We start from the raw sequence: 27,721 nt of genomic DNA on the forward strand, positions 1-27,721 counted from the left end.
CTCCAACCACCAGAGAAAGAGGCACTCGCCCCCCAAGCCTTGTTACAAGCATACAGTATCAGCAAAAACTCTATCAGTCAGCACTTCCTTGCCGTACCTCCGTACCAGGCAACCAACCGCCCAACCAGATCGGCCACATCCGGCCCTTCTTTTCTTTCATCACCTTCGCCTCCTCCGAACGGGTTCGCCGCTATTCTTGGAAGCTGCAACCAACGATTCCAGAACAATAGCCCTTCGGACCATGAATGGCTGCCCTCTTGCCGCCTACCCGTTTGGTCATGCATAGTAGTGTTGAATCTGAACGGCCGGCATCGCCTTCCCCCGCAGTTGCACCTCCAGCACCCGCAACAATGGACAGCACCGCGAAGATTCTCTCGGATCTGCACCAAAAACTCGCTGATCTCCACCGGCACATGGCCGAGTTTCACCGGTACATGGACGACTGTCTGAAAAACTACCCCGAAATTTCGTCCGAGGTCTCACGAGTCATAGCCGAGTCCATGCACAAGTACCCGGCCCTCACCTTGATGGCCCGCGACGCCCGCGACCCTGAAAGCCCCCGACCTCAGTCGCCCACAGACAAGATCCTCGACAGTGAAGCCCTTTGCAGAGACGCCCGCAAGTCGCCTCCGCCCATCTTATACCATACATCCGGCACCCCGAAGGAAGGCCCAAGAAGCCCCCACGAGCGCGAGAGAGAGTTCCAAGGCTTGTTCACTCCTAGATACCTGCCCCTGCTCGATAGCACCCACCGCGGCCTGCAGTCACCCCCGGAGTCTCCAGTACCCACGCCGCTGCCGCTTCCCTTGTCTCAAGATAATGTGAAGAAAGTGGATGACCTCAAGGAGCCAGAGGCCATGTTGAAGTTCGACATCCGCCCGACCCCGGTCAGACGGTTGACCGACCGATCCTCATCGTCAGTTGAGTCGTCGATATCTGGAAGCGACTCAAAAGTGCGAAGGAGCGCTTTGCGACGTTCTTCAAGTTCAACCAAGGGCAGCCCACGCCGGGTGCGTTTCGAATTTGCGGGCGAGGAGGTCTTTCCATCGACCTCTCCCCAGGACGCTTCTGCCGTTACAGTCCCGCCCCCGCTGAGTGGGGATGATGGGGCTGATGGGGCGCAGACTCCTCCTCCTCCCCCTCCTCCTCAACTGGAGGCCGCTGCGCCTATCATACCGTCGACAAGCGAACCACCTGCGTATACTGGAACATCGCTGCTTGACATTGAAGGCGAGGAGGACGCGCTGCCGAGGCCTAAGAAAGTCTCGTCCACGCAAGCACTTCGCGCCCTTTCTCGGAATGCCCCACTGGATGCCGGAACTTGGACAGAGGTGAACGCGGATCCGGAAGAGACACCCAAGATGAACGGCGGAAAGCAGGATGATTGCACCCTGAAGCAGGACCAGCCATCAGGGCAGGTTTCTGGAGGAAAGCCGCAAGACGGCCAGCATCACGAACAGCTTCATCCTCAAGCACAGAGCTTTACCAAACACAAAGTCGAGACCAAATCGTCCCCCCTTGCACACCATGTTGTAACGCAACAGTCCAATGGCGACCAGAGTCTCGGATCCCCACTGGAAGAGTTGCAACGGGATGAAGACGACGACAGTTCCGACGACGACGAATTTCTCTCGATGAAAGCGAAGAAAAAGCCGGTCTCGCCAACTATTCGAAGCTCATTTGGGCGCCTACCTACCATCTCCGAGACCGCTCAAAACACTGCGAGGTCCTCGCCCAACAACGCTGCTCACACTAAATCGCCATTAGTGGATGAGTTCGGTAAAGGGAAAGTGGTGGATGACGTACCCGAAGATGCCTTCTTTGACTTTGAGGGAGAGGGCATCTCCACCGGTGTAGAGTCCGATACAGAGAAGTACATTGCCGAAGATGATTTCGACGACGATGACGACAACGACGCTGCTGCGAGCAAGGTACCGCCTGAAGAGCGCCCGAGAGTAGCCTCCATAGCTAGCGGATCCAATGCTTCAACAGAGCCAGCCCCGGTCCGCAAGGTTCCTCCGGCTACGCCATCGGCCGCCTTGTTTGGCCATTCGGTTGGATCGTACAAGGGAACTTCCATGCGCATGAACCCCATCAGCAACCCGAAGCTGTACGATGAAATTGCTGGCATGAGAAACGTACACACCTTTGTTGGTAGTGTCGATGGCCGCAGCGGCGTGGAGGCTATTGACATGGGGAGCTACCGTGCATATTTGGTTAAGAACCATGCCAGTGCTACTCCCCGCAGTTTTACGGAGCGATTGGCATTTGAGGAGGCTATGGAGCGGAGGAGGTCAATGAGGGACTCGGACGATGAAGATTTGTAGAAGCATACTAATAATGGCACGCTGTGGTTCGCATGATACCCTGGAGGAGCAGAGGGTTGGAAAGGATTACGCATGGAACTGATGAGACAGGAGTTCATGGGATCGGTATTACTGGAGGCAGACATTTCCTCTCTGAGCATTGAATTGAACCTGCTACAAGCGACGCTTCTCCTTCTATTACCCTGTAACGGTAAAGCTTATCATGTTACAAACGCAAGTGGGCATACGAGGAACCTTATAACGTGTTGATTCTGAGCGAGTGGCAGCCAGATGGGAGACATGGCGGGTGGTACACAAAGTCTAATGCTCCGTATGCAATGGGAAAATGATTTAATTGGACTTCTTGAAACATGCAATTGCCTATGTCACCATGCCCACAAGTCATCCCCTTCGGGACCACGGACCGGCGGTACCAAAGCCGGACGCTGTCCGTTGTCACTTCGGTGCCCCGGGTCCGGGCAACGGCGGCTCATGCGCAACCAATCAGAAGGAAGGAATTCATGAACCATGCCTTAACATTCTGGAAGGTCTCTCCCGTCCAAGCTTTGTTTGTCATGGCGGCTTGTCACCTCGCACCACTGATGCACCCCCATTTCATCCAAGTCGTAGCCCGTGTCACAAGTTCCTTCCCGTCGCGATGCCATTCTCAACTTATTCCCAGCGATTTGGCATGGGTGGTCTCCCTTTAGTCTACCGGTGCAAACCCACTTAACCTGAGCTTCAATTACACGGACCGGCAACTAATTCGGTGAACCCTTTGATCACCGAGACTCGCACTTGCCCGGCTGCTGGAAATCTGTACAACTTCACGGCGCCACAAAGACAAAGGAAAGGTGGTGGCGGGCAAGGGAGACCAACATATAGCTAGGTGTCCTCAGAGACAACAAGGTCCCCAACCAAAATCCGAGACGGGAAAACCAACAAACGAACCAAATGAAATGACACGACGCAACCGCTTCGCGACCAGGTCGCCGCAGCCAACAATTACGGCGGGGACCAAGTCTCTGCGACCAACAACAATGTCTGCTCTACCAACCCTCCTCAACCTCCTCTTCGCTGCCGTCGTGCTCTTCGTCGCCCCATCCCTCGCCTACCAACCTCTCTCCGACACCCAACTCAAAGCCATCCCCGCTCCCCTCAATTCCGACTTCGACATCAAAACCGGCGCGCTCCTCGCCCCGATCCTGATCCCTCGCGTCCCCGGCACTCCAGGACAGGCCAAAGTCCAGAAACACTTTGTCGACTTCTTCTCGCGCGAACTGCCCGAATGGGACATTTCGTGGCAGAACTCAACAGCCACCACTCCCCTCTCAGGGAAGAAACAAATCCCTTTTCAGAACCTGATCTTCCGACGGGAACCACCATGGACGAAGGAGCGAGGGCCGGGCAGGGCGGCGCTGTTGACGCTGGTGGCGCATTATGATTCCAAAATCAGCCCCGAAGGGTTCATCGGGGCGACGGACAGCGCGGCGCCTTGTGCGGTGTTGATGCATGTCGCTAGGACGGTGGAGGGGTATTTGAAGAAGGTTTATGAAAAAGGGGTTTCCGGGGAACTGGGGAAGGAGGGGAGGGAGGACCCAAAGAGGGAAGTGGGGGTGCAGATATTGTTGTTGGATGGCGAGGAAGCGTTTAAAGAGTGGACAGATACGGACTCGCTTTATGGTGCTAGGTGGGTTTTGCCTGTTTTTTCCCCCCAGTCTGTTGGATGATCTATCAAGGAGAATGAAAGGACACTAACACCATACTGCTTATGAAAACAGATCTCTCTCCGAGGAATGGGAGAATACACCCTACCCGGCCCTGTCGCGCTTCGCCAACCCCATTCGGCAAATCGACCTCTTCGTCCTGCTCGACCTCCTCGGCTCCGCCGACCCGGGCGTGCCCTCGTACTTCCAGACCACCCACTGGGCGTACAAGAACATGGCCACGGTTGAGGCGCGCATGCGCGCCCTTGGACTCTTGGAAAGCAAACCCAAGGACCCGTTTCTGCCCGAAGCCGGCAAGCTCAAGGAGCATTTTGGCAGGGCCTACGTGGGCGATGATCACCAACCGTTCATGGCTAAAGGAGCGCCGGTGCTGCATATGATCCCGACCCCGTTTCCGCATGTGTGGCATAAGATTGAGGATGATGGGGAGCATCTGGATTTGCCCACGGTCAGGGATTGGGCGAGGATTGTGACGGCTTTTACTATTGAGTATCTGGAGGCTACGACAGGAGAGGCTGGGGCTGCTGGAGGTGGGAAGGAGGGAAAAGGGGAGGATGCTGCTGCTGCTGCTGCAAAGCAGGGGACTACTGATGGGGAGGAGAAGGCTGGTGAGGGTGCTGGGAAAGGGCCTTGATGGATATCTTGTCTCATTGTTTTGTTGTTCACTAGTCGGTTTATAAGAAGCTGTCAATATACATGGTTCAGGTAAGCAGCCATGTATAAACCAGTTGTGGATGAAAGTGCAGTGCTGTCACGGTACACTCTGAATCTAAGTTTAGATGCTCCTTTGTGGTCTGGTCTGATCTACAACTTACACAGTACAAGGTGTAATCGGATGGGATGGTGGAGCGATGGAGACGCGACTTCGGGACTGAATCTCGACGCAATAGTGTGGCCCCCGGTTTGCAAGCATCAATGTCGGTCTCTTTTAGAGGTGACTGTAAAATTCCCAAATACAGTTCAAATCAGTTGCTTGGGTGATTTCAGGGCCACTTTCTGCCCGTCGTATCGCAAGCTCCCGTCATTGTAGAAGTAAGTTTTCCCCATTCTAGAGGCATCCAACATGTATCCTTAGGGGTGCAGCGGGGTGGCGGGGCAGGACCATGTTGGCGCTGTAAAAAGTGGAATTCAAGGAAGTCACAACGTCAAGTAGGTTCCATCGCCTCAGGTCCCCACTGCCCTTCCTGGCGCGCGCCTGCCCAACCCAAACAACCAACCCAGGGCAACCTTATTTCCACTTCCATGTCCACGTTTGACCCTTCCACCATCCGTCCTCATTCCGACATCCACGCCTGACTCTTCCACCGCCTGCGAACATCTACCGTACGCCATCTCCCATAAAGTCTGAACCGCCTCTCCCATACCGCCTACGATCGCCAATCCCATCTTCACATTGTTCTGGACTTGTTAGATTTATCGGCGCAGAGACTGCTTCAGTGCATCTCTGCTTTCCATCACGGCTTCTCACGGGCGACAGCTGCCTGACCAACAAAACCCAACAGGCGGCGAATCCTTCAATCCCCTGCGCAAGACGGTCACTATTGGCTCTGTACTTTTCAACCGCGCCCATACGACCCAGCGACAACCTTCGCCACATCCTCATTATCTAGTTCAACAGTCCTCCATTTCTTCAACCACAGCCCAGTCGGATCTATCTTCGGCACTCAGAGAAGCCATGGACGGCAGGAAACACCCAAGCTCTTTCCAGCAGCTCGAAAAGTTGGGAGAGGGTACTTATGCTACTGTAAGAGATATCTTCTTGGCCCAGGACGGTTGTCCCTCGGTGAACACGGGGAAGTACTTGTAGGGTGCAAATGGCTGACACTACGTCCTCAGGTCTTCAAAGGCCGCAACCGACAGACGGGCGAGCTAGTAGCTCTCAAGGAGATTCACCTTGACTCGGAAGAGGGAACACCGAGCACGGCAATCCGCGAGATCTCGCTCATGAAAGAACTGAAGCACGAGAACATTGTTGCTCTACACGATGTTATTCACACCGAGAACAAGCTTATGTTGGTGTTTGAGTACATGGATGGCGATCTTAAAAAGTTCATGGACACCAATGGCGAAAGGGGAGCCCTGAAGCCCCATGTCATCAAGTCCTTCATGCATCAGTTGCTCAAGGGTATTGACTTCTGCCACAAGAACAGGGTCCTACATCGAGACCTGAAGCCGCAGAACCTCCTTATCAACAGCAAGGGCGCTCTGAAGCTGGGAGATTTCGGTTTGGCGAGAGCATTCGGTATCCCAGTTAACACCTTTTCGAATGAGGTCGTCACTCTTTGGTATCGAGCTCCCGACGTGCTTCTTGGAAGTAGAACCTACAACACCAGCATCGACATTTGGTCCGCGGGATGTATCATGGCTGAGATGTTCACCGGCAGGCCCTTGTTTCCCGGCACCACTAATGAGGATCAGATTGTTCGCATTTTTAGGATAATGGGCACGCCGACGGAACGTACATGGCCTGGCCTCACCTCGTTCCCCGAGTACAAGCCTAACTGGCAAATGTATGCGACACAGAGCCTGTCATCCATCTTGCCTCAGATTGACCGCGACGGCATCGACTTGCTTCAGCGGATGCTACAGTTGCGACCTGAATTGCGAATCTCGGCCCACGATGCGCTTCAACACCACTGGTTCAACGACCTGGTCCACCAACAGCATCATCACCAAGCGCAGCAGTCCATGATGCAACAGCCGCCAATGATGCAGCAACAGCCAATGATGCAGCAGCATAGAGGCTATGGACAGCCGCAACCCAACTACGAGGGCTACTAGACAGAGTATCTTCCAAAAAGCGGAAGGCAGACACGGCCGGTTCTGGGGTTCCCTCCACCAGTTTTGTGGCATCGGCCGATGCCAGTAGTGCCAGGGTCCCCTCCACCAGGATTTAAGAAGATTTGGGAGCAACTGATGCCAGTAAGAGAGGGCTGCTACACCGAAGAGCAGTTTCTAGGAGGGCGAACAATGCCAGAGTATCCTCCACCAGGGAGATATCCTCAACCGATACTCGGACATCCTCCAGCATGGAAATATTCTCAACCAATGCCCGGGCACCCTTCACGTGGGAAACATCCGCAACCGATGTCATGGTATCCTTCAGGTCAACAGGTTCAAACGGGCCTTTTACCGAGAGAAAATGATTTGGTTAACCGTGGCATGGGTTCGACTACAGACCAATTAATGGCGTGGAAGGGAAATTTTAGGAGTGACAATTCTGGGATGGACATGCCACGGCGGTCACTGCCCGTGGACCCCAGTTTCAACCCGTTTCTACATAATAATGGACAGCGAAATATAATGACGCCACACAGGCCTCCAATACAAACAAGTGTAATGGGTGATGGACACCCAAATGCGATGCCGCCGCGATTTCAGTTGCTTCAGTCATCTTTTGTGCCTCCGGTTCCCCCTCCTCCACCGGCATTACCGAGGTTACCGGCGTCACATGCGCCTCGACATCAACACATGGAATTTCCACAAAGTTTCCAAACTCAACCCATGATGTGAACGGTTCCGGACCTAACGTTGGAGAGAGAGGTTCATCTGTATCTCGGTTTGAGAAGCTGCCGCCTGATTCTCGATCATTTCGGACAAGAACATACGCCGATGTTGCACGTTCCTCGAGCTCAACTCGCGAAGCTAATGACACACGGCGGACGAGCACAATAACCAAGTAGACGGTAGTCCTTGTTATTATGCTTACTTGGTATGGTCATTATCTACAAAACGGAGGCATAGCTGGAGCCTTGGGCGAAGATGACGGGAAAAGGGTAGCGCACGCCAGAGAAAGGTTGTTGTGCCGTACTTATGCATTTGATTTGCCTTTCCTTCAAATAGTTGTTACGATTAGCAGCGGAAGTTTTCATGTATGTTGAATTGAAGCGAACATTGATGATAGTCTTCATCATTCTCATTGTTCCCGTATTTGCTTTACTAGAGAGTTTAGGCTGTTCTCTTAGTCGGGTTGAACTGTATATTTGTAATTCGAGATAGCACCAACGTTATACATGAGTTCTGAGAAATGCTGGTGATGAGATGCTCGGCTATTATTACGCGGTGTATGTACATTGTCTAAACAAGCGAGCTTTCATCCCAAACCAAACGGCCTTTCGCGATTGTTGGCATCGATCCTCTTATAGACACAATGACCTTTTCATGTTCCTTCCAGGTTGTTGGCATGATGCATTAGGTTCCCCAGAACTCCGTTGTTAAAGGTGGAACACCCCGCAAGAGGGCGGGCGGGAGCGTCTACTACGTATCGATAAGCCTTGATCCCTGGCCGGCCCAGAGGTGCCTGGAAGCCCGCCTGGGCCTGCTCCACCTGATTTGTTGTAGCCGCAGTGTAACCAGCGCCGGACATGGCGCACTGCGACGGACTTCGACGCTACCAAAGAGTCGGTACTGGCACTGCCCGAGCTTGATCCATGCCCTGCAACAACCGTACAATAATAACCCATTCTCCAACGACAACCCGACTCGTTGTGTCTCCTGGCCACCGACAACGCAACTTGTCGCGACAACCAACCGACCAGCCGTCTCTCCATCGACAACCCTTGGCTTTCCACTGCATGCTTTAAACCGTCTTCTCGGGAAACAGTCGCCGCGATGGCTGCCGTGGAGTCACGCAAAGGTATCGTACACCTTTGGACGCGCCCGCAATGATGGCGAAGACGATGCCTTTCCACAGAACGACGCTGACCATGCTTGTGCGAGGGAACAGACGAGGAGGCGACCACTATCAAGGTTGCCTCGTCAAAAGCGATCCGTAATGTCGTCAAGCTGAAGAGGCAACCAACAAATAAGCTCTCGAAGCCAGGCAATTGGAAGGAAGCCACAACACCGCTTGATAGTCTGTACCCATTCATCACCGAATCCATCAACCTGTTCCTCTTCCGCCGCTAACCGATTGCTTGCATAAACTTAGACGAGGAAAAGAAAAGGGCCAAGGAGAACGCCGCCCCTCCGAGCCCCATCATCAATCAACTAGACCCCCCCGCACAAGTCACATTCGACACCGGCCGGCCGCTTGACGATGTTCCCGATCTGATCTACTGCAAGCTCTGCAAGAAGGGAGTCATCAGGACCTCCGGGAAGGAGCATATCGACGAATGTCTTCGCATCAAGAGGGAAAAGGCGCAACGCAAAAAGGAGGCCCGCGAGGCACGTGAGCGCGCCAAGGAGGCTGCTCGTGAGGAGGAAGCCCGCAAGAACGACCCCGACGGCGCTGCGGGCCGCGACGATGACGACAGCGACGCTGACGAGCCCACCGAGAGAAAGGGGAACGGTGGAAAGACGACAAAGAAGGCTACCGGCAAGAAGCCCGATACCGGCGGAAAGAAGAGGAAGGCCGAGGGAGACCTGGAGAAGGGCAAGGCCAAGAAGAAGAAGGACGAACCGAAACCCAAGACCGCCAAGCCCAAGGGCCCTGTGGATGTTGAGAGGCAGTGTGGTGTCATCTTGCCCAACGGGCAGCCTTGCGCTCGTTCACTCACGTGCAAGAGTCACAGTATGTCGGCCAAGAGATCCGTGCCGGGGCGATCCCTACCGTATGATATGCTCCTTGTGGCATATCAGAAGAAGAATCAAGCAAAGCAGCAACGAGCCGCCATCGACGCCAATGCCCCGTTGGAGGAGGACGACGATCCGAATGCCGGTGCGGTGGACAGTGACGAGGAGACAGCTGCCGTTATGAACGCCCTAGCGAACTGGCGACCGCAACCGGTTGTCCCTCAACCTATCATTGCACCGATCAAGAGGCAGTACCAGCTGGCACGGTTGCACGAGCAACTCCAGACCGTAACGAACGGCGGCCGACTCAACATTTTCAAGGTTGTTGGATTTGGTGCTCAGAAGCTCCCGGAGGGCCATCCTGGTCTCTATCAGCAAGAGGAGGAACATGCCGGTGATCCCGACGTCTCCATGCAAGAAGCATTTTCCCGACGTTCATCGACTTTCAGTCTTGCAGGACCACCGCAGCGAAGGCCATCAGTGACAAGCAGAGCTTAGGATGCTCGGCCACATAGCCCCTCATCGCAACATCGAAATCCTAAAACTGCTTTATCCCCAATACTGGAAAACTACACGGTATCCAGTACTTCTGCTTCGAAACGAAAACGGCTGGTAGACCATCTTGAGGAGGAACTAATGGATATATCACGACAAAAACGAGTGCGCTTGACTCCTGAATTAGGTCCGAAATCATCACCGAACCCGAAGCTGGTACGGCAAATTTTGCCGCCACATGTGTCGGATATTAGGAAGAGTCCCAGTGGCGCAAAGCGCCCAACAGACACAATGGAACAATACCTCAGACAGACATTTGCTCCTGTTAGGAGAGATGATAGCGTCCGATCACTTCATCCAGCAAATTCATCTAGGCCTGGAACCGGGGTAAGCTCACAAAGGCCGCCTAGGCAGGCATACCCCACACAAAGACCTCCAAGCCGCGATGCAGAGAGGGCTGTTGCCCGTCCAGGACCGACCAAACATTACCACGACGAATTACCTGCTCGGAGGGATTCAGTTGGTGTGTCACTTCGAGGAGGCGGCTCAGAAGTCGGATCTCCAAGAAGGCATTACCTTGTGAGCCCAGCAGCCGCACAGACCCCAGCTCGACGTCCAAGTCGGCGGCTGTCCTCAGCATCACCCGGTCAAAAATCACTACACCTGAGTCCCCATGTTCCGGATGAAGTTCGCGCAATGGATGCTGAGAAATGTCCAGAAATCTCACCGGAAGAAATGGACATGCTTCGGGAGATATATATGGCTTGTCAGCAGCACCCGGAAAAGTTTAATGAGTACCGTCAGGAATACCAAGCTTATCAGCAACGACTACAAGTACAAAAGGGCTCAAGCGGAGGGAAACAACCAACGGGATCTCAGTCCGCAAGCCCAGCGACTGAAGTCCCCCCTCGTTCAATGTTCGATAAAACCGAATACCATGAAACTCAGCGTGTGCTGGAACAAGCGCAATTCAGACCTGCTTGCTCCCCTCGCCACGGCTCTAGTACGGTTTTGCGTGGCGGCACTGCTTCCTCTTCGAACACCCTAGCAGGCACTCGTCAACGGCCGGAAGTATCATCACCGGTAATTAGCACACAGCAAAGTTTACCCGACACTCCACATACCCCTAGGAATCATCAGCGCAAGCGGTCTGGTCCTATACCACGAATAATACTCAAGGTACCGAAGCGTACCCTGCAACCGAATATGGGCGTCTCACCAATGAAAGGAGGTTCTCAACGAAATGTTTTGAGTTCACCGAGGAAAACTCACGGCCCAGTGGGAGGCAAAAGCCTCAAGGACTCTTCGGTCGAGGAGAGCAGTCTGGTTGGTACTGATGACTAGAGGGCATCCGAAAAATTAGTAAATCGGAGCAGTTGGATCACCTCCGCTTAACTAGAGGATGGCTGCTCGCGACAACGGAGTCTACGGTGACGCAGCCTAGAATTATCCGATATGAAGTCAGGAAATGGAGTTTGATAAATGCGACTACACGATGGTCCTACACTGGGGGGATTTGGATCTCCAGTTGTTATTTGCGTGGGCTCTCACCATGAGCCTGTGGTTCCTTTTACTGCACTACAGCTATGCTGCCTTTCCTTTATACCTACTTTCTCATTTGGCGTTGGAAGTTTCAGAGAGGAACAAACGGGTTTTGCATTTCGGATACCTCACTGGTTGGAACTTGGAAGGCATAGGCGTTGGTCGGTTCTCTATACAGTTGGAACTATTGACCTATCTTTACGTATCATCTTCTTTTGCAACTTTTTCTTTCTTTCTCTTCTTTTCTTTTGGTTTTTGGTTCTGTGTTGACGGGGCTTGCTTGGTCAATATATCGACTCAAGCGGATAGGATAGGTTTGGGTCTTCAGTTAGTTAGATATACGAAGACGAACCTGGTGGGTTTGGGTTGTGAACCACGTCTGGGGTTCGAAGCGATCACCCGGTATGATAAGAGGTAAATATAGAAGGGTGAATTTGATCAGCGTGATACCTCAACTACGATAGATGGCATTTTGAGGTATTGATAAAGTGTTTATACGAGTTTCATTTATTTATCTGTGTTGCTGCCATTTGAGTACCTATAGGATTGGAATGAACGATGAATAGCACATGCTACAAAACTGTGCCGATCACTCAAGAGACCCCATGTGCGCCAAGGACGGGATGACGTCGGATCGCGCCCACACCTCCAGCAAGGCTAGTGTAGTGTAGTTCTAGACCTCGGCATCTGCCCAACATTGTCCAACCCCAGGTCTTCCCTTTCTCGCATCATTGTTACTTACCTATCATCATCGATTTTCATATTGATTTTCTGCCGTGTCTGCGTTGTTCGCTCGTTTCTCTTTTTTTTTTTTTTTTTTACCAGCGGTGCTCCTGTTGTTCACTTAATAATATTCTTTCCATCCAGCCAACGTCAAATTCCCATTCCACTTTTATCCCCTCCCCTCCTCTCACCAACTAACTTACCGCTCTGAATATCTGGTTTCGTTGTTTCCCACCATCATCACTTAACCCACCACCAGCAGCATTTCCTCTCAGCTTATCCTAAGTATACACTCCCATCACCAAAGAGACACAGAAAAAAAAATGCCCCGAGCATCCAAACTCCTCCCCTCCCTAGGACACGCCGCCTCCGGCGCCGGCGGCACCATCATCTCCACCTTGACCACCTACCCGCTCGACCTCGTCAATACGCGCCTCAAAGTACAACGCCAGTTGCGCGCCGACGGGGCCATTGGGCCTGAGGACGGGTACCAGGGGGTTTGGGATGCGTTCCAGGCGATTTACGAGAGGGAAGGGGGGATCAAGGCCTTCTTTGCGGGGTTGGGACCGGATTTGGGCAAGAGTGCTGCGGATAGTTTTTTGTTTTTCTTGTTTTACACGGTATGTTTTTCTTTCTTTTCTGGTTCCCTCTGGTGAAGGTGGTGGTGGTTGTGATGGTGGTGATGGTGATAGTGATAGTGCTGTAAGGAAGGGGAAGTAAGGGGGGAGAAAGGAAAAAAAAAAAAAAAAAAAGAAAAGGAAAAGAGAGAAAAAAAAGAAAAGGGAGCAGAAGGTAAAAATTCAGAGGGATGATGCTAATAAAACGACGACAAAAAACAGTGGTTCCGCGCCAAACGCCTCCGCGTCAACGAACCCTACCTCAAAGTCCTCGAGGAACTCGCCGTCGGCGCCGCGGCCGGCGCCTGCGCAAAGTTATTCACCACGCCCGTCTCCAATGTCGTTACGCGCCGCCAGACAGCCAACCTGATTTCCTCCTCCTCCTCCTCCTCCTCCTCCTCCTCCTCCTCCTCCTCCTCCTCCTCCTCCTCCTCCTCTTCTGCATCACGAAGTAGTAACCCGTCTACCCCTACCGACGGCAGCAGCCCAGTCCGACGACGACCAAGTTCCCCCCCGGCTGCGGCTGCACCAGACCTCTCCTTCACCGAAACCATCGTTTCCATCTACCGCGAGCGCGGCTTGCTCAATGGGCTATGGGCCGGATACTCCGCCAGCCTGGTATTGACGCTCAACCCCAGCATGACCTTTTTCCTGCAGCAGATTCTGAAGCGGATGTTGGTTTCGAGGGAAAACTGGGAAGAACCAGGGAGTGCCATCACGTTTGTGATTGCGGCGTTGAGCAAGGTCATGGCTACGAGCGTGACGTATCCGTTCCAGATTGCCAAGGCGAGGGTGCAAGTTTCTGCGGCGCCTTCGTCGGCATCGGCATCGGCGTCCGCACCGAGGGATGATACTAGTAAGAAGGAGGTGAAGAAGGAGGGGAAGAAAGCAGCGGCTACTACGGGAAGGAGGAGGGAAACCATCTTCTCCACAGTCCGCCGAATAGCAGAAACCGAGGGTGTTAAAGCCCTGTACGATGGCATTGGAGGGGAATTGCTCAAGGCGTTCTTCAACCATGGCTTGACCATGTTGTCAAAGGATATCATCCATGGGTTGATCATACAGCTGTACTTTGCTGTGGTGGCGGCCTTGAAGGATTATAGAAAGATCAGGGAGAGCGTGAGCAAGAGAGCGAAGAAAGCCAGAGGGGATATGAGCAGGTATTATATGCTTGCGACTTTGGCCGCGCAGATGTTGAGGCAGAGGGGGTTAAGGCAGACACTGGCGATGGCTGGGGTTCTTGGAAAGGGGAAGGTTGAGTAGGAGTGAAGAGGGGTTGGGTTGATCATGATGGTGGGTGTCGGTGTAACAATGCGCGGCTGCATAGGGTGGCGTATAGGCGTATGTATGTATTTATTTTAGGGATGAGCATGTTTTGATCAAAATCTTTATCTGTTTTGGCTGGAGGGTATACATATCTGTGAGGGTAATGGTGAACGTGAATGTCTAAGGGCAGAACTTAACACGCGAAGCCGACTCCGTCTTTCTTGACCTGATTCGTGCCTCCAGCTGAGAACCCCGTACCTTCGCGCCTCAGTTCCACCAACCCAGGTTTTATCGTCTCCTTCTCTTTCTTCTCCTTCTTCCGTTCTTTCCCCTTTTTACTACTCGACTCTTTCTTCTCCGTCAACTCCGTATCGCAGACATAGCACACGATAGCATCGGGATCTACATCCGGCGCATGCGGATCATGATGGCCCGTAGGCTTCATGAACTTGTCGACGCAGTTCTTACAAAGCACATGGCCACATGGCTTCGCCAGAGTTGCTCGCGACGAATTCGACAGCGACTTCTTGCAGGCGGGACATATCCTCGTCTTGGTTTTCGTGCTCGAGTCCTCCTCTTCCGTGAAGTTGATAGCGACAAGCGTGTGGAGCGAGTAAAAGTGCGGTCTGTCTTCGGGCGCGGCGGGACATGTCGGTTGGGTTTTGACTTTCTTCTTGATGTCGTGGAGGATGTCTTTGGAGTTCGAGGAGGGAGTTACGGAGGGCGACCAGAAGGAAGGGAGTTTGGGTTTCGAGGCCTGTTAGGGAACAAGACAAGTTAGAATGGAGCGCGATCGATATAGGGTGGAAGAAGCAAGGGGAGGCATACCTTTTCGTCTTCAATGGCTCTCCTTGCTTTGGCTCGCTCCTCTTCAGCAATCCTCGCAACCTCGTCTCCGTCCAGAGAAAACTTGCGTTTCTCTCCCCTCTTTTCTTCTATCCTCTTCTCATCTCCATTCTTAGTTGATGTCGATTCGGTTTTTGGTAATGTGATGTCCCGCTTATCATCCCCATTGCCATTGCCCCTCTGAATCGACAATCCGGCCTGCGTAAGCTCAAACTCCCTAATCGCCCTCTCCTGTGCCTCGGCATCTCTTCTTGCTTGCTCCTCAGCTGCTTCCTTCTCCTCCTGCTCCCGCAGCTTCTCGGCGCGCTTGATCTCCTTCTTTTGCGCCAGGATGTTGGTCAGAGCGCATTCGCGGCAGAAGATGTCGCCGTGCAGACAGGCGACCGGGTCGATGGCGGTTTCGAGGCAGAGAGAGCATGACGCAAACGGCAGGAAGGATTCGCGCGAGAGACGGGCGGAGGAGGCGGTCCAGGCGGCTTTGGCTAGCTGCCGCTCGTACGAGGTAAAGACGGGTCGGCTGGTGTTTCTTTTGCCTGAGAGGTCAGAGTCTTGGACGTCTCAGATGTGTGGTGGAAGAATTAGAGGGGCGGGCTTACTGTGTGACATGTTGTTGGCTATGCTCGTTCAATGAGGTTTGTTGATGTTTTGGTAAAAGTTTTGGAGAAGCAGTCGGGCAGTCGTGAGGTCACAGGAAGATGAGAAGTCGCGAAGTTCCCTCTGAACAGCCCCAGGCAGGGACCTAACAATTGCAGCACAACAGCAGTTCCCCAGGCCCACACTGTTTGCGCGGGCGCCAGTGGACGGCTCTTGTGGAGTGGATTAGGGGATTGTGGGGAAGACTTGTCCACTGTGGTGACCCTGTCAGGCACATGCTGAAATCGTTGGCCCGTCGGATTTTACAGCGGACGGACGGGATGAGGGTTCGTTCTGCCGTGCGCTGTGACGCCGATCGCCTCCCGCCCCTTGGTTTCCATTGCAGAAAGTTGGGAAAATGGAAGAGACGGGGGAAGGACCGAAATAAAGTCGAATGTTTTTTGTCGCCTCAACAATTCTCATTGTCATGTAACCTACCCTAGATATTTGGCTTTTTCCCAATTAATTCCAAACCTGGCATCGCTCTCTTCCTACTGCTTTCGTGGTGATTGTCGCGGGGACGGCTATCCATAGGATCGACCGCTTGCTCCATGTTCCACTCCAGTTGACCTGACTTTCTGCGGATGGCAAAAACCATGAAAAGAAGCCGGCCTTGACTCGTGATAAAAATTTCAGAATACCTACTTTGGTCACAACACTTCTTTTTTTTTTTTTTATCGCGCCACTCGCCGCTTTCTCTTGATTCCTACCAGAACAGAGTGATACCTTGACCGTCACTCTCGCCCTTTTCGGGAATGTCGTCCAATATGACGTCGTCGGCAAATTATAAACCACCAGCACCGGCTGCAGATGCTGCCACTGGCTCTCATGGCACCACCGCCACCACCACCAGCAGCACGATGGCCTCGCCGCAGCAACAGCAACAGCAGCAAATACAGAACCACGCACAAGCGCCTCACAGCCCTAATCTCCCGTCGCGAATTGCGTCGGTGATGATTATGGGCCTGACGGGTATCATCTCCAGGACATTCTTGTACGGCTTCAACGACATTGAAGTCAAGGGCCTCGACAGGTTCAAGCAGCTTCTAGACAGTCGCGAAGATCCGGAGAGGAGAGAGCGTGGACTTCTCACAGGTGCGTTAATTAATAAGGTTCTACTACATGTAAAAATGTCCATGCTAACAGTGTAAATTGCAGTCTCCAACCATATCAGTGTGTGAGTGCCTCAAGTCCGTGAGCTTCAGACAGTCAACCCAGAACACCAAAGCTCACATGTGTGATGACATTATGCAGTCTCGATGACCCGGTAGTATGGGGTGTCCTCCCATTAAGTTACGCCTTCAACCCGAACAATCTCCGCTGGACACTGGCCGCTCATGACATTTGCTTCGCCAACCCGTACGTCTTCTTCTTCCAACTCCCTCATCCCTGACCCCATCCCATCCCATCCTATCTCATCCCATCTCATCTTATCTGATCCTAACCTCCTTCACAGAACATTCTCCGCTTTCTTCACAGCCGGCCAAGTCCTCCCCTGCCACCGCCTCAAACACTCCCCGCACGGCGGCCTCTTCCAGCCTTCCCTAACGCAAGCCATCCGCCTCTTATCCTCCCAACCTTTCACGCAACCCGGCTTCTCCCCCGCGCCCCTGACCTCCCCCGTTACTTCCCTCTCGACCCCTTCAGCAGTCGACATCCCCGACCCCTTCACCATCGGCACCCTCACCTACTCCACCACCGGCTCCGACTCCCACCCCGCCCCCTCCATCTACACTCGCAACCGACACTCCTGGGTACACGTCTTCCCCGAGGGCTTGGTCCACCAGCACCCGCAGGTCGATCTGCGGTACTTCAAGTGGGGCGTTGCGCGCCTGATTCTCGAGAGCGAGCCGGCTCCCGACGTGGTGCCCATGTTCATCGATGGTACGCAGCACGTGATGAACGAGGAGCGCGGGTTCCCGCGTTTCCTGCCGAGGATCGGCAAGAAGATCCGGGTGGCGTTTGGGGAGGTGGTGGATTACGAGAGGGAGTTTGGGGATTTGCGGAGGAGGTGGAGGAGGGAGGTGGAGAGGGTACGTCAACAAGAGGAAGAAGAGGTAAAGGCTGCTACGAAGGCTGCAAAGGCTGCTAAGGGGAACGAGTTGGTTACTGTGGAGAACAGCAGCAGCAAGCCGAGGTTGCTGGGTGACTTGCCTGAGCAGCTCAAGTATTCAGAGGAGGCGCAGAAGATCAGGATCGAGTGCGCGAGGAGGATGAGGGAGCAGGTCCTCAAGGTCAGGAGGGAGTTGGGCGGGTATGACGAGAGTGATCCCAACTTTGGAGAGGCGAGCACGTGGGCGCCGGATAGGAAGGTCAAGGCGGAGAAGTATAAGAGCAGAGTGGATGGGAGCGAGATTAACCAGGACTAGGAGTGCCGTGGCTAAGTCTGCTCGTCTATCAGTCTGCGACTGTTGTGTGTGCGAGAGAGTGTGGGGGTTGAGATGGAGTGAAAAAAACAAAATAGGGTCCAGAGAGGCCAGAGCGCGACTGGCTAGCTGCCCGAGTCTCAGCTACCTCGGTCCGAGAAGAGAGGAGAAGTAGAGACATTATGGATGTATCTTGTATGTATATAGATTTGCGGTTTGGTGACATGGGCGTCTGTGATAGTTGGCGAAATCTAGAAAGCGGGCGGATCAAGATAGAGCAAGGTTGGGAAAAGCAATTTATTGTATTTCATTCACGAGATACATCGGGAGGGCTAGCAGGGCTTGAAATCAGCCTCTTGCGTTGTCTACAGTCGAGTATGATCATGAGAGTAGGGGATATTTGGGGATCTTAAATCAAACAGGCCTATTACACATTCGGTCTATTTGACAAGATTAATGTTCATTGGGCTGGTTTATGAGCAGTAATATATACCTTGAAAAGTCATTCAATAACCCCGGCTTGATTCCTTACTTTCAGCTGTGAACATAATACCCAAGTGAGCAAAATGTAACTTGGGAGAAGATTTATTGTTCAAACTTGGGTATCCAAAGGGGTAGTTTGTGACCCTCAGTGCCAGCCTTCCACATACCCGTGTAAGTTCGCCAATCCTACAAAAATTTGCCCATTCCCATCTGGTGGCCTGATCCGAATATTCCCAGTTCCTTTCGTAAGCCACCCCCTTTCGCCGGATTTCAAATATCCAACGCTGTCAAGAATACGACTCCTCCGGCCTCTCGTGATACCAAAGCAGCTGCTGCCCTCCCGCGAGCTGCGTCTGTGGTTGCGGCACAACAATAGGCGCCTTTTTCCTCGACGAAGGCAGAGACTCTATCGACGTTAACACCCCTTCCGGCGGCGTATCGGCCCTCTCTTGCTTGACCTCGTTGTTGCTGTTGTTGTTGCCGCTACCTCCGACACCGCCATCCACCACCAACGTCTCTGCCAACCCTCTCGCCTGCAACATCCCAGTATCCGCAAAAATAGTCTCCAGCATATTTCGGGCAAACACCGTATAATGCCTTGGCACACCCGGTGCTGACCCAGCCACTTGAATCTGGAACAACAAGTTCGGCAAACCCACCACGCCCATTCCCGCCCCTCCACTCGTCATATCGATATAATCTCGATGCTGCCTTTCCAGCCTCGGATGTCGGTAATGCGTCGGGATGGAAACCAACAAGTCGCGCGCAACACGCCGAATGGTGGCAAGGATGTTCTGCTGTTCCGCCGCCATGTTGGCGGGGGAAAACACTTGCGCACAGCTCACCGGGTATCGATCGCTAAACTCGATCAGCAGCCGACACGTGAGCAGCCGCAGCCAGCGCTGGTGGTTCCAGCCGCGGGCGACCCAATGGTCGGCATAGACATGGTAGCTATCTTCGAAGACGCCGTCCGAAGGGAAGAAGCCGGGGGCGCAGCGCTCTTCGAGGATGGTCCATATGGAGCTGACACTTCCTTGGCTGTGCTGGCGTTCCCAGGCGTCGAGCTCGGCGTCGATGGCGAGGGCGCTCCGGATGATTTGCGAGGTTTTGGGCCGTCCGTCGATGAGGGCGTAGTTGCTTAGGTAGGCATTTAGCTTGAGCAAGCGAGTGGCGATGTCGAGGATCTCGACGGCGGGTTTGTCGGAGGGTGCGGCGAGGCGGTTGCATAAATCGAACCAGCCGCTGTAGGCAGGTGGGAGGGCGAGGTTGCCGACGTAGAATGGGTTGAGCTGGTGATGTTAGTCTAACTGAGAATCGGTAGGATGGGTTGAAGTTGGGGGGTTGAGGGTACCAGGGCAAGACATAGTTGTAGGAAACCACGCATCAGGTCTTGAGGTAGGTTAGGAATACAGAGAAAGTTACTGAGTAAGGCTGTGGCTCCCATCAAATGGGTTCGCACCGCCTCGGTTGGTCGACCTTTGTTTCGGATTACCTAGAAAGACATGTTAGTAACACCGTCCAAGAATCAATGATACATAAGAGATAGTCCTCACTTCATAGATCGCAAGCATGATGACAGTTCGTAAAGAGATATCCAAGTTCATTGCCTGAGGGTTTGCTATCGAGGATGCCGTATGTTGAAGTGCCAAGCCGTATTTTTGCCTCGCCATGGTAACCAATGCCTTGTTGCCAGTGAGGTTGGACATACTCGCCAACCCTACGGCTGCCATCATGTCCCGAAACTCAGGGGCATGAATCCATTCCACCATCCGCAGCTCATGTGCCGCGGTAGGTTCGTCCGGATGTCCCACCACATAATGCTCGACGTAAAACTGGATGGCCTGGTCGTCCTTAGTGGCGTAGATCTCTTTTGGTAGCCTTGTACGGCTGTGTTCGGGTGCTGCTGACAACTTGAACCGCGGCCTTTCGGAGAAGTAGCTTCGACTGGAGACGACGCTCTTGGGAGAGGGAGTTGACGATGAAGACGAAGATGAAAATGACGAAGAGCTGGAAGGCGAATCCGCGGAATCCGGGAGGTCTGAAATCCCCCACTGAGCGTGTGCCTTCTGGATAACCTTGGTGCTCTCATCTCGAAACATCAACGACAACTGGTCCCTATAGCCGGGACAGCTCTTGCCCACTCGGATGCATTGGGTGCATTGTGGCTGAATCTTATCACACTATAAAGCAGAGGAAGGATATCAGCAACCAAGTGACTTGTCAATAAAGTGATGCAGGAGATCGAGATATATATGTTTTGTGTTGTTGTGACCTGGAGCTCTTATGGGCTGGGGCTCGGCTATAAGCAAAGGATGATCCCCATAATGTAACGCCTCAACATGGACAATGGGTACTTTAGACTTTGTAGATATTTGCTCGTTGCACATTGTGAGACAGTGCTGGGGCTTGAAGGTGTTGTGTGGGAGCGGGCATTTATAAGGATAGGGCGGCACATACCTTGATTCTCCTGGTTCGACAGTTCTGGCACCCCTGGGAGGCTTTGCCGCAATAGACCATGGTTCGGTACGATCCGAGAATGACAGTGTACTTGCAGGATGTATAGATTCCGTGTGCCGGCGTCGGTAACCAGTGATTGCAGAGACAATGGGCGTACTGTCGATTCCACCTGAATGACTGTCGGTCGTATCGTGATGTGTCAAAAAGTGACCAGGAGGAGACCAGCTACGAGACAATTGTCGGATAGGGAAAGCAGATCGTAAAATGGTGGGAAAAGCCCGGCATATCACTGCAAACCCATGCCATATGCCTCCACATCAAGCACGCCGTGTTCCTAGTCTCCCGCTAGAGACAGCGGCTTATGCTTGCCGTTTTGTCCTCCGGCGAAAATGGTAGCAGAGCAACGTGGGGATAGGTATCAACCGGCGCGGAGATTACCACCTCAGCATTACTTGGAGGCAGCAAAAGGGCACTCCATTCCGAGATTTGCATTCCCAGCTTCTTCTCCCCAGTCACCACACATCAAGGCATGGAGTGTAGAGTACAAACGTTGAAGCGAAACCCAGGTGGCGTCCTCTGGGTTGAAGCTGATCTCATCCCCATCCCGTGAAGAGCGAACATGACCGTCTTTACCTCTTCAGCTTTCACGGTTCGAGGTTGGGTATGTAGCTGGTCGTCTCCACGTCGAGCCATGGCAGATAACATTGTGATTCCTGGCACGGTCAGCTGGTTGGATGAACCACTGTTTCTGTGGGTTTAAATCCAAACATGCCATGATGTGAGGGCCGTGCGCTTCCGCTTACCGCACTGTTGGAGCACATCCACAGTGAATGTGTGGTGTGGGGGGACGATCCTTGTATGCAGTGTGAGACCAGGCACGGATAGGTAGGTTTCTTGGCCCTTCTGGCGGCGGGAGGGTTCGATGGAAGTTCATCCAAGATGTCAATACTTGATGATCAACTCGAGAGCCCTAAGAACGACCCTGTCTGTTTGCTGCTATGTAGCTTGTATCGCCGTCAAAAGTGGCCGTGATGTGTTGGTTGTGGTGTTGCCATGTGACGAACGTTTTGTGATGCTGTACCTTGACATACATAGCACAGTAGCTGTCAAGCCTGCATAAGTGGAAACCCCTGCTTATCTAGCTTTGCGAGAGCAGCCCTGGTCTCCAACTTGCAGCATTTCCAAGGCCGAAATCGTTAGGCTCCAAACAGCTTTGCTGGTCCACGAAGAACCATAAACAATAGACCACATAGCTGGTTGGCGACGACGACGACGGCGAGAGGTGGAGATATTCCGTGAGATGCTTCCTAAGAAGATATCGTATTCTATCGCGGCCATCCGGGGGTTGTGTAGGTACAGTGTCTGGTGGCTGGGCAGGGGATTAAGGGGCAAGTCCCCCACTACCCCTGATGCTGCAGCCCTTTTCCATGATATCCCGGAATCCGGATGTCTAGCGCGCGCCTCAACCCTTTAGGACACAAATCTGCTTGCTAATAACGCAGAGTGTTAAGAAAAGGGTTGATGGTGGGAAGTGACATGACTGATAGCAATTTGATATCGACAAACTGGTAGGAGTCCAAAGCAGGCACGGGGAGTACGCAGTGGCATAACAACAGTGTTCCTTGACAAATGGAAGCGGATTTCAATTTCATTTATGGGAGGAACTTGATGCTTGTCAAGGGTTCAAGGGCAGAAATGTAGTGTATATATATCGCAATGAGATCTACCCGGGAAGTACACTGGTACACTCCTTGTATGCCATATGTGAAACCAAACACCTTTTGGCTTCACTTGATCGACGTGTCTCGCCCGCTAGGAAAAGCCCAAGTTGATATGCAGTGCCTCTCTCCCGTCTTTCGTGAGTGGGAGCTTGCCATCCAGACAAAGGAAGGCCTAGAGGTAGCCTTCCACCGCTTGGGACATTGGCCTCGGTCCGTTCGTCTTGCTCTACGTACGCTCAGATGATGGCGTCGTGCCCGTCATTCATGTGCAAGAAGGAAGGAGCTCGGGAGCAAAGGCGATGAGAAGTGGGAGGTTTCCAGGTAGAGAGAGAAATAGAGAGGTACGTACCCGTTGCCTGCCAATAGCAACAGTCCGTCCCCTTCTTCCTCACACCCACGGCTACTTCCGAATTGGGTGAGCTTGGATTGAATGTGGGGCTCTCTACCATTCAGAGGACGGGAAGGTTCCCCAAATGCGGGCGGCGGCAACACCGCAACCCAAACCATAAAGTTTTCTGTTCGTTGCTGCCACCACTGCAGCTTGAGATCACATTTGCCCTTAACAGCCCGACCAGGACCACTGCACTGCGTAACCACAAACTGCCATCGTATTATTCACGACTGACCTCTTCACAATTCCCTCTCTCCCAACCCACGAATACCTCTACCCAGTCCCCAGTGCCAACGCGTTTCTCTCCATTCCGCCAGACTTACAACTAGTACGTAGTGTACAAGAACAACAGCCATCGCCGAGGAGGACAAGGTGCTTTTTCCTTCGCCAGGCAGCTTTCTACTTACCCCCCGCCACCAATAATTTTTCCAGATTTCTTGTGTGGCCGCCCCCGCACAATATCTTTTTTTCTTCGCACCTCATCCTCAACCGTCGCAGCAAGTAATCCGCTTCCCCAAGTCCGCACAAGCACGAGGTAAGCAGCTAGCCCCTCTGTCAAGCTGTCTAGTCAAGGTCCCGGGATGTTGTCACAGAGCAGACTGACGTTTGCCCCAGGTTGAGCTCAGATCTCCACTCTTGGTTGCCCCACTCTGCTGGTCGTCCACGTTAAATCGGCAGCTTTTTCCCTCGACACGCGCCTACTTCTGGCATTCATCCTGCCATCTACGCCATTCCACGACACCGCACTCACATCCACATCCATCAACTCTCTTCTTGGCGTTACGAAAACCACCGCAATCATGGCAACAAACGGTAATGTTAATCACAGCGACCAGTACGCAGCGCCCAGCTCGACAACCGAGGCCCCCGCCACTGCTTCCACCACTTCCCAGACCCAGAACCAGACCCTGCCCAAGGATGAGGTCGGCTGGTACTTCGTCGAGCAATACTACACCACTCTGAGCAAGAACCCCGAGAAGCTCCACGTGCGTCCAATTGATCCCACCCTGAGCTCCTACTGAGCTATGGCTTACTGTTTTTGCAGCTCTTCTACGGCAAGAAGTCCCAGTTCGTCTACGGTCAGGAGGCCGAGGTCTCCTCCGTTTCCTATGGCAGACAGGTGAGTCGTCTTCGCTCCTACCCCTTCTCCTATTGGACCCACATGTCATCATATGCTGACTCCCAAGTACAGGGCATCCAGGAGCGCATCAAGGGACTCGATTTCCAGGACTGCAAGGTCCGCATCTCGAATGTCGATTCGCAAGGCTCCGGCGACAACATCGTTATCCAGGTCATCGGCGAGACCTCCAACAAGGGCGCCGAGCCCAAGAAGTTCGTCCAGACTTTCGTCCTTGCCCAGCAGCCCTCTGGCTACTTCGTTCTGAACGACATGCTCCGCTACATCAAGGAGGAGGGTGAAGAGGAGGTCGAGGAGCCCGCCCAGGAGGCTGCTGCTGCTCCTGAGGAGGAGACTCCCGCTCAGCCTGAGGCTCCTGTCGAGGCCGCCCCTGAACCTGTCGAGGAGGCCAAGCAGCCCGAGCCGGAGGCTGCCGAGCTTGATGCCAGCGCTGTTGACCAGAAGCTTGAGGAGGCTGCTGAGGAGGAGACGCCCGCTGCTCCCGTCGAGGCCGCCCCTGAGCCTGTCGAGGAGGCCAAGCAGCCTGAGCCAGAGGCTGCCCCCGAGCAGACTGCCGAGCCGGAGAAAATTGTTGAGGAGATCACCGAGGAGGAAGTTAAGAAGCCTGAGGAGCCCAAGGCCCCTACGCCCACTCCTGCCCCTGCTGCTGCTCCTCGCGCGGCTGCTCCCCCTGCTGCCGAGCCCGAGAAGCCCAAGGAGCCTCCCAAGCCCAAGACCTGGGCCAACCTGGTCGCTGTTGCTGCCGGCCCCAAGCCTGTTGTTCCTCTGACCAAGGCCGCTACTCCTGCGGTTCCTGCCCAGACCCGCGCCGCTGCCCCCGCGGCCGCTCAGCAGCCCGCCGCTGCTCCTCAGGCTGCCGAGACCGCTGCCGCCCCTAAGGAGCAGGCCAACGAGTGGCAAACCGCTGAGACCAAGCGCCAAAGTCGTCCCCAGTCCACGATCGCCAGCGCCGAGAAGGAGACCGCTATGGCCTACATCAAGTATGTCACGGAGAAGGTCAAGGAAGAGGACCTCAAGGGTCTCTTGAGCAGCTTCGGCGAGCTCGTCTACTTTGACATCAACCGCACCAAGGTATGTTACATTGCTCATGCTATTCGCTGATATGAATGGAAATTGACAACCTCTTAGAACTGCGCTTTCGTTGAATTCAAGACCCAAGCCGGTTACAACGCTGCCGTTGCCGCCAACCCCCACACCGTCAACGGCGAGAACATTGTTGTTGAGCAGCGTCGCCCCAAGTCTACCGCCTTCGGTGGTAGCAACTACGGTTCCGCTAACCGTGGCGGCGCTGCTGGACGTGGCCGTGGTGGCTTCGAGGGTGGTCGCTCTGGCAGCCAGAGCGGCGGCCGCGGTGGATTCGGTGGCCAGTCTCGTGGCCGCGGCGGAGCCAACCGTGGCCGTGCCCCTACTGCTCAAACCCCTACCGCCTAGGTGGCGTGAAGGGTTGACCAGAAGGTCACAGTCGATATTGCCTAAAAACTCGTCGCATTGCCCAGTGTGATGATTGATAAAATTTATCAAACGATATATATGGTTGTTCCTCTCGCTTGCGGATGGGCTGGAGTTGTTTGGAAGGTTAGGAAAAGACCTGAAGACAAAAGGAGGCACAAAATTCGTCTTCGGTGGGAATGATTGCCGCGACCATAAACGGGAAATGACTTTCATTTTTTTGGGAGGAGATAGGCCAGGAAGAGAGGGCTACGACGCATCCATATTCAGGCTTGTTTCTTATCTTTTTTGTGTGGGCGGACAGGGTCCCAATACGGTTGTGTGGTGTTTGGTTGCGTTTTTATGCTTGGAGTTTCGGAGCGATCATGCATATACAAAATCTTCACCACTTGCATTTCTTCCCATTTCAGCTTTCCCGGAACGTCTTCGTCTTGTGTTGCTGTGTTCTGGCCTCATGCTTGGGAAGCTGTCAAGTAGTAGGCGCGTATCATTCAGTATCAAACCCCAAGAGGAAAAATGGCGTGAGGTTATTTAACAGAGGTCACAGCTGCAGTTGAAAGCTTTCACTACAAGTCATGACCCCAACAAAAGAGGTGGGAGACCCAACAAAAGAGGTGGGAGATTCAACAAGCCAGCAGGTAGATAGTATCTGCCAGCCATCGTGAGCTTGTGGTTTTCCAAATCACGCCTTTCGTTTGGTAAAGCCGGACGAGTATATCCACAATTCCCCTTTCAATATTCAGCTTCAAGTCTAATCTAACATCTGACCCTTATAACATGGATAGGGCTTTGGCGCGTTTTTTTTTTAACCTGATCAGCCTGCTTACATTACTACTTAACTACGCCTGTTGGTGAGATTTCTTGGCCGGCGTCTATGTCGAGCACATTCAGGTCAATGATCGTGGGCGTAAGAAACGGCCTGAAATTGTGAGGTCTCAAACTTTGTTATCATAAGCATCAGGCCGAGACTAAACAGCATGTAGATTCGTGTCACAATATGACCACTGTCAGCATACTCCGTAGTTTATACTCTCCTCCCCAGTCTATACCTCACGAAATATGCCGTTCGAAACCCTTAAACTCTTTCCAGCATCCAGACTCCGATCCCCTCCGCTGCCAACTCTTCGCCATGACTCTCCCAGAGCCCCATGCTATATTGCGATGTGGTACGTATGTATGGGGCAACACATAGACTCTCCGTTGTCAACTCAACCACCACAACCTCCCACCGCAAAATGAACTACAAGGAGTGAGACCTGGGAACAGAGATAGGAGGAGACACAGAGACAGACACAGCGCCCAACTAATAATACAAATCCCAATAACCTCCCTCGACAGCTCTCTCTCTCCGCCACTTCCTTTCCCTGCACACGCCACCTAGAGCCGAACGCCATCTCCATCATCATCAGCATCTGGATTGTCTGGACCTACACCAACAAATCCAACAAGAACGAAGAATCCTACCAGATTTAGCTCTCAGACTAAATTTGAGTCAGACAATGAAAGTCCTCGTCTAGTTATGGCCGACAGATCTACAAAACGAATACAGCACGAGGCCCTTTGTAGGATAACTATCAAAAAGACTGGGATGTTCGCCATGGAGGAGGGATATCAAATGACGACATGGAAAATGGATCAAGTCTTAAACAAATGGCTTGAGGGTTGTGCGGGTCAAAATCAAAAGCGTCGTTCGTCATTGCTGGTTACAACCAAGCACCAGCACCAACATCAGGGTCACGATATCATGATGATTTGTGAAGATAGAAATCGCCTAATGTGTTGAGGCCCGTTAGAGGGAAGGGGGCATGCATTGTACATACATTTGTCTTTTTGAGTGAGGCTTATTGTGATGGGGTCGTTGGTGGAGAGATCATGTTGATGGAGGCATTTTTTCGAGTTTTTGTTTTTTCAGTTATTTTTTTTTCCCCCCATTAATAGGTACTTAACTAGGTCTTTATTGTGACACGGTTGATGTGCTTTTTACTTCTCAACCACCACTTCAAGGACCAGCCGAACTTTGGACCTTCTGGGCTCATGACACACTCGT

General features: G+C 53.1%; 10 protein-coding genes across 10 annotated transcripts; 7 read left to right on the forward strand and 3 right to left on the reverse strand.

The window, feature by feature from the left end:
* Positions 1-350: 350 nt before the first annotated feature.
* On the forward strand, positions 351-2,503 carry NEUTE1DRAFT_122524 (uncharacterized protein; the record flags this gene model as incomplete). The annotated part of the gene is made up of 1 exon (XM_009853003.1): positions 351-2,503. The coding sequence occupies one exon, from the start codon at positions 351-353 to the stop codon at positions 2,325-2,327; it is 1,977 nt and encodes a 658-aa protein (XP_009851305.1).
* An 843-nt stretch (positions 2,504-3,346) lies between these two features.
* On the forward strand, positions 3,347-4,820 carry NEUTE1DRAFT_63954 (uncharacterized protein; the record flags this gene model as incomplete). The annotated part of the gene is made up of 2 exons (XM_009853004.1): positions 3,347-3,996; positions 4,088-4,820. 2 exons carry the CDS (start codon positions 3,347-3,349, stop codon positions 4,665-4,667), a joined length of 1,230 nt encoding a protein of 409 aa, XP_009851306.1.
* Positions 4,821-5,615: 795 nt separating this feature from the next.
* On the forward strand, positions 5,616-7,348 carry NEUTE1DRAFT_63958 (negative regulator of the PHO system; the record flags this gene model as incomplete). Its single annotated transcript, XM_009853005.1, has 2 exons — positions 5,616-5,777; positions 5,870-7,348. 2 exons carry the CDS (start codon positions 5,709-5,711, stop codon positions 6,812-6,814), a joined length of 1,014 nt encoding a protein of 337 aa, XP_009851307.1.
* A 291-nt stretch (positions 7,349-7,639) lies between these two features.
* Positions 7,640-8,048, reverse strand: NEUTE1DRAFT_117121 (uncharacterized protein; the record flags this gene model as incomplete). The annotated part of the gene is made up of 1 exon (XM_009853006.1): positions 7,640-8,048. The coding sequence occupies one exon, from the start codon at positions 7,951-7,953 to the stop codon at positions 7,759-7,761; it is 195 nt and encodes a 64-aa protein (XP_009851308.1).
* Positions 8,049-8,397: 349 nt separating this feature from the next.
* NEUTE1DRAFT_122528 (uncharacterized protein) lies at positions 8,398-11,527 on the forward strand (the record flags this gene model as incomplete). Its single annotated transcript, XM_009853007.1, has 4 exons — positions 8,398-8,437; positions 8,760-8,888; positions 8,964-9,980; positions 10,164-11,527. The coding sequence occupies 4 exons, from the start codon at positions 8,398-8,400 to the stop codon at positions 11,384-11,386; spliced, it is 2,409 nt and encodes an 802-aa protein (XP_009851309.1).
* A 1,103-nt stretch (positions 11,528-12,630) lies between these two features.
* NEUTE1DRAFT_82643 (uncharacterized protein) lies at positions 12,631-14,187 on the forward strand (the record flags this gene model as incomplete). The annotated part of the gene is made up of 4 exons (XM_009853008.1): positions 12,631-12,927; positions 13,147-13,375; positions 13,457-13,722; positions 13,801-14,187. 4 exons carry the CDS (start codon positions 12,631-12,633, stop codon positions 14,185-14,187), a joined length of 1,179 nt encoding a protein of 392 aa, XP_009851310.1.
* A 79-nt stretch (positions 14,188-14,266) lies between these two features.
* Positions 14,267-15,642, reverse strand: NEUTE1DRAFT_129997 (uncharacterized protein; the record flags this gene model as incomplete). The annotated part of the gene is made up of 3 exons (XM_009853009.1): positions 14,267-14,947; positions 15,019-15,584; positions 15,633-15,642. 3 exons carry the CDS (start codon positions 15,640-15,642, stop codon positions 14,384-14,386), a joined length of 1,140 nt encoding a protein of 379 aa, XP_009851311.1.
* Positions 15,643-16,529: 887 nt separating this feature from the next.
* On the forward strand, positions 16,530-18,038 carry NEUTE1DRAFT_122530 (uncharacterized protein; the record flags this gene model as incomplete). Its single annotated transcript, XM_009853010.1, has 4 exons — positions 16,530-16,764; positions 16,828-16,846; positions 16,924-17,028; positions 17,126-18,038. 4 exons carry the CDS (start codon positions 16,530-16,532, stop codon positions 18,036-18,038), a joined length of 1,272 nt encoding a protein of 423 aa, XP_009851312.1.
* Positions 18,039-18,805: 767 nt separating this feature from the next.
* Positions 18,806-20,905, reverse strand: NEUTE1DRAFT_82651 (uncharacterized protein; the record flags this gene model as incomplete). The annotated part of the gene is made up of 4 exons (XM_009853011.1): positions 18,806-19,807; positions 19,978-20,010; positions 20,072-20,633; positions 20,880-20,905. 4 exons carry the CDS (start codon positions 20,903-20,905, stop codon positions 18,806-18,808), a joined length of 1,623 nt encoding a protein of 540 aa, XP_009851313.1.
* Positions 20,906-23,713: 2,808 nt separating this feature from the next.
* NEUTE1DRAFT_122532 (uncharacterized protein) lies at positions 23,714-26,171 on the forward strand (the record flags this gene model as incomplete). Its single annotated transcript, XM_009853012.1, has 4 exons — positions 23,714-24,073; positions 24,133-24,207; positions 24,280-25,296; positions 25,378-26,171. The coding sequence occupies 4 exons, from the start codon at positions 23,888-23,890 to the stop codon at positions 25,654-25,656; spliced, it is 1,557 nt and encodes a 518-aa protein (XP_009851314.1).
* Positions 26,172-27,721: the final 1,550 nt, after the last annotated feature.

This window comes from Neurospora tetrasperma (assembly GCF_000213175.1).
Source record: "Neurospora tetrasperma FGSC 2508 unplaced genomic scaffold NEUTE1scaffold_3, whole genome shotgun sequence".
NCBI lineage: Eukaryota > Fungi > Ascomycota > Sordariomycetes > Sordariales > Sordariaceae > Neurospora > Neurospora tetrasperma.